The 5,156-nt window shown below is 39.0% G+C and overlaps 1 gene segment (V, D, J or C); it reads left to right on the forward strand.

The window, feature by feature from the left end:
- The first annotated feature begins 3,114 nt into the window (after positions 1–3,114).
- Positions 3,115–3,708, forward strand: LOC143661351 (immunoglobulin kappa variable 3-11-like). The segment is given in 2 exon segments: positions 3,115–3,194; positions 3,377–3,708. Coding segments are annotated over 2 exon segments (366 nt in total).
- Positions 3,709–5,156: the final 1,448 nt, after the last annotated feature.

Consider the following 5,156-nt stretch of genomic DNA (forward strand, 5'->3'; position numbering starts at 1 on the left):
AATCAACCCTTATAACTCACTTAGCCTCATGTTACATCCGCACCAGGAACAAGAGTGCCCAGTGTTTCTAGGTAAGGGCATGGGGTAGTGAGTGCAAATGCACAGGCAGCAGAGAGGTTCAGGTCATCTAGGGATGTCCCCAATTCACTCCTGTCTATGACAGATTCCTGCCCAGCATTCCTTCAACTGTCTGAGAACATGGCCTTATAGTAAAGAAAGGGACAGATTCTGACTGTCTTCAAATCTAATTCTGTCCTCCCTGTGCTTTCAAAGCACAATATTCAGTCCTGAATCTGTGGATCTGGTCTAATGACAGGAAGTCATTTGTGGAGAAAGGAGGTGAAAACTACAGTCATCGCACTGGAGGAGAGAGGAGCCAATACCATGCCGCAAAGAAGTAAATGAGACAGTTTCTTCTCTCTGGACTCAGAAATCTCCTTTTACTATGAGATTGATTGATAAACCCATGCTTGTTTTTATCAGTTCACAACCAGTGAGCAGTTCATTAGTTCGCAGTGTTGTAGGTCAGGAGTCTGGCTGAGCACAGAGTGAAGGGTTCTCTGTGCAGGGGCTTAGGAGGAGTCAGTGATTCTCTGTTCTTTCCAGAGCTTTAAGTTCTCTTCCAAGCTGATGTGATTGGACAGAATCAGTTTCCTCTGGCGGTAGGATTGAAATCCTATTTCCCTACTGGCTGGGTGTCCTCATCTCCTAGAGTCTGTCCTCATTCTTTGCAACGTGGCCCCTCAACCTCCACAGCCAACATCATGTGCCATGTCAAATACTAATTATCTATGAACCTTACTGAGTTCTTAGTCTCTGACCAGTACAATAATATTTAAAAGGCTCCTGTGAAAGTCAGACCTATTTGAATAATCTCCCCTTCTTAATGTCATCAGATTTTGTTTCATATGTAATTAAAGTCCAAAATGTCATTAAATATGCAAAACCACTTCACAGCAGAATCCAATTAGTGTTTGAACAACGGGGATAGGGTTTGTACATGCCAGCAGCAGCCTTGAAAGTTGTGGGCTCTCTCAGAATTCTACTTACCATGATGCTCTTTTTACCTCTTATCAAGTATTGCTTTGTCCCAATTTTATTTTTCACAGTGGTGAGTTTGGAAAAATTTAATTTAAAAAAAATTATATGATTTTAGAGGGGAAGAAAGAAATACTAGCTTCCCAGTTCACACAGAAAGGATAATGATTTCACACCTCCTGCTTTCTAGCAGTATTAATGCACATAAAATGAACTAGAAAGTATTTGCTGAAAAAAATAATTAATTCTAACTCATGCTCCATGGATTCTCACTGCACTTATCTAAACACTCAGCTTTCATCCAGTCTTTAAATTTCCCCAGGGATTAAGCACTTTTCTATTTTTCACAGATTTATTTGTCTTTTGTAATCATCCAAGGGCATGCCCTGTGCATTTTTTGGATGTGTTCTTCCATGAGCTCTGCTAGCTAATTCCCTACCTCATTCATGCATAAGGTTAACTATCCATTCTTCCAAAAGGATATTTCCATATACAACATTTATTTGGCCCCTTCTGTCTCAGTCATTCATATAAGACAACCTGTTTCATCAATGCATTTCCATGACTATTTCATGTTTTTTAATATATGTAGGCATAGTAAGGAGATTTCATTGTATTGAAGCAGGAAACCTGTCAATTACAAAGTAGAAATTTAAATTAAGAATATATGTGTATTAACTTCATGAAAAAGCAGGGAAAATACCATGAGGGATGAGAGTAGACCTGAAGAAAGTACTGGCATCTTCAAAACCTATATATGTGGTGGACCAAGAACACAGTGGACGTTTGACTGAGTAGGAATGTCTTCCTGGTGGTTTGGGTCTGGGCCACCCCATTCCTGCGCCTGGTAATGGCACCTTCTCCTAAGGTAATGGACCCATGAGGAGACAAATTATGGAAAAATAAATGTATTATTAGTTAGACTTAGAACAATACATGATTTATGATGATCCATATTAAGGGAAATTTGTTGGGGATGGAAGGGTGGTTGCTTTCCAGGAAAAGTTGAAATCACAAAGCAAGAGGAATTATGTTATGGATAAAATTGTTAAACTGTCTCAGGTTTTCTTCTCCTCCTCTGACTCTGTTCATGGTGAGGGATGACCCACAAAATGGACTTGGATGTACCTGGCCCCATTTTGCTTAACAGCTTTGCTTCAGAAGGAAAATCTCAGAGAAGCAGGATAGGTGAGTCTGCAGAAATATTCTTTGTTTATTCACTGTCCCTTCTAGATTAATGAAAATTTTAAGAGCTCAGGTGTTATGTTCTATTTTTTCATAATCTAATGTCCTCATTCAAGAAAGGTTCATAATGTTATTTGAATAATTTGGTAAATATATATATATATATATATTTGATAAGAATAAATGAAGAACCTGCACTGAGACCTTGGGAGGTGGAGCTATTTTACATATCACCACTAGGTGGGTCTGTGTATACTTCATTCGTGATTTGAGAAACTAGTGGACCCAAAAGACAGTGCCAAGGGTAACTTGCACGTGTCCGGTGAATCATTTTCAAAGAAATTTTTTAGGTTGGGAGCAATATCATTGGTCTGGTTTTGGACACATTGCGGTGACTTTGAGATGTAAAAGAATAACTTCATATATGTATTTAAAGTTCAGAATAGACTGAGAAAGATGCATAATTTGTGCACTATGTCCACGTTCTGTCTCATGATATGAATATATTCCACATAGTTCCTAGTACCATATTTTAAAAGTTCAATTAAGTTTAGAAACTTTACACTAACTGACACATATATTCAATTACAAAATTAATTTAAGTACACAAAATGATTGCAGGTAGTTTGAAGCATAAAGTGGATAGTAAAATATTTAATATTTAATAATTTAGCTAAAGTTTGATGAAAATTATAGATTTCAGTTGATTTCTGGGATGTTTGCAGGACTCCAATCACATTTCCTGTGGTAATGTTATTTTGTCCCTTCTTCCATTATCTGTCTTTACAGCTCACTGCACAGTGCGTTTCCCTTTATACACTGTGCTGATTTGCATAGACTCCTGGGGACTCAGCTGCTGCTCAGACTCTATTAATGGGGATTCCCTGGAGATGGGGACAGAGTGCACTAGACAGTGAGCAAGATGCTGTCACAGTCCCAACTCCTCATCCTCCTGGGGCTCTGGGTCTCAGGTGAGAGCTTCAGAAGAGCAATGTCTTTATAAAGCTGGAGAGATGGTTTTCACATGCAGAGTGTAAAGACATTCCATCACAAAGAGATCTGATTATATATGATAAATGAGGTAGCCTACATTGGGATATATATTTTATATACCTGCAATTTATTGTATGATCTTGTTCTTTTCTGCCTGCAGGTGCCAGTGGGGACATCGTGATGACCCAGTCTCCAGTTTCTTTGGCTGTGACACCAAGGGAGACCATCACCATGAGCTGCAAGGCCAGCCAGAGTGTTAGAAGCTACTTAGCCTGGTACCAGCAGAAACCTGGACAGGCTCCCAAACTGCTCATCTATAGTGCATCCAACCGGGCATCTGGGGTCCCTGACCGATTCAGTGGCAGTGGGTCTGGGACAGATTACTCTCTCCAAATCAGTGGAGCCCAGGCTGAAGATGTGGCTACTTATTACTGTCAGCAAGGTAGCAGCTATCCTCCCACAGTGCTTCAGCCTTGAACACAAACATCCTCTCCCAGCTGTGGGGCAAAGCAGCAGCTGATCCCCCTCCTCCTGCCTCTTCATATTGAAACTTTCTGCCTAGAAGTTCATCTTCCTGTCTTACTTGTTCCCTCAGCAGGCTCTGTCTTTCCTTCAAACCTTTTTTTGCTTGTTATTGAAGTAATTATACTCTACCTCTTTTCTATGTGTCAATTTTCTTCACTGCTTCTCATTCAGTTATACTCATACTCCAAGGGAAATTTGTACTTCTTTAACTTTGTCATTCTTCCCATGATTTGTTATTTACTAAAATCATGCCTTTTACATCTGCTACAAGTGAAATATCTTGGAAAATATTTAATTAAACACTTATTTCAGCTATATAAGCAGAAAAAGTTTAAGTCACATAATATTTTTGCACACATTTCAGAAACACATGGGTTTAGACATTCAATTTCAGGAACTATCTGAAAAAGCCAGAGCAGTGTAAACCAAACACACCTACATAACCATTTCTTGTTAAAGTTGATATTATAGAATCCATGCCTTTAAAAATATGTCTTGATTGTTTACTATATGTCAGATCAACTCTTCTCTTTGAGTTGTTGGGAGAGAAAATAAACTGACACATAAGTATGATGGCTTCCATGTCATTTTTCTATGAAGAAAAATAAGATGAGTGGAAATGTTTTGCTGTAGTAAAGTGGATAGCTATTTAAAAGAGAATGATGTATTATCTATTGCAATGTCATAAATCTCCCCAAATCTCAGTGCTTAAAATGAGAAGCATTTTCAAAGCTCTCTATTTGATTGGTTGTTCCTGTCAATATTGACAGGGTTGTCTCATCTTGGTTGGGGTTGCCCTTGTGTGTCAAGTTAGCTGCCAGGCACTGTTGGGCCTCCCAGACCTAGAAAGGTACAAACACATTTCTTGTTTTTCACATATCTGTTTTTGGCATCAGCTTGTTTTTTAGTTGACTGGGCCACATGTGTCTTATCATCTGCAAGAATAATTCTAGCTGTGTCTGCTGGCTCTTGTCAGGTTTCAAGAGAAAATGTAAAAGCTTTAAAGGTTAAGGTTAATTGAAGCCTAGACTCTATTCTCATGACCAAAGTAATTCACAGGACAAGACTGTATTTAAGGAGAGTATAAGTTGCCCATACTTGTTTATGGAAGAGGCTGCAGAAAAAAGTCACATTTCAAAAGACCCAGATGGAGGAGCTGTGAGGGTCATTCAGAGGTATCAAGAATCAGAATTCTTGCTTGCAATGAGGAAGACCTGGGTCTGATTCCCATTCCATATACTTCTCCACAAAACAAGCAAGCAAGGAAGTAAGCAAACAAATGAACAAATCTAACAAATGGTGCTTCAATGATGGGATGTTCACATAGAAAGTAATGAAATGTGACCCCTGTCATACAGCATACAAACTAAAAGACATGGACACAGGGAGGCATGAAGCATTTGGGACATTATTGC

The sequence above is a fragment of the Tamandua tetradactyla genome, chromosome 17, assembly GCF_023851605.1.
Source record: "Tamandua tetradactyla isolate mTamTet1 chromosome 17, mTamTet1.pri, whole genome shotgun sequence".
Taxonomy (NCBI): domain Eukaryota; kingdom Metazoa; phylum Chordata; class Mammalia; order Pilosa; family Myrmecophagidae; genus Tamandua; species Tamandua tetradactyla.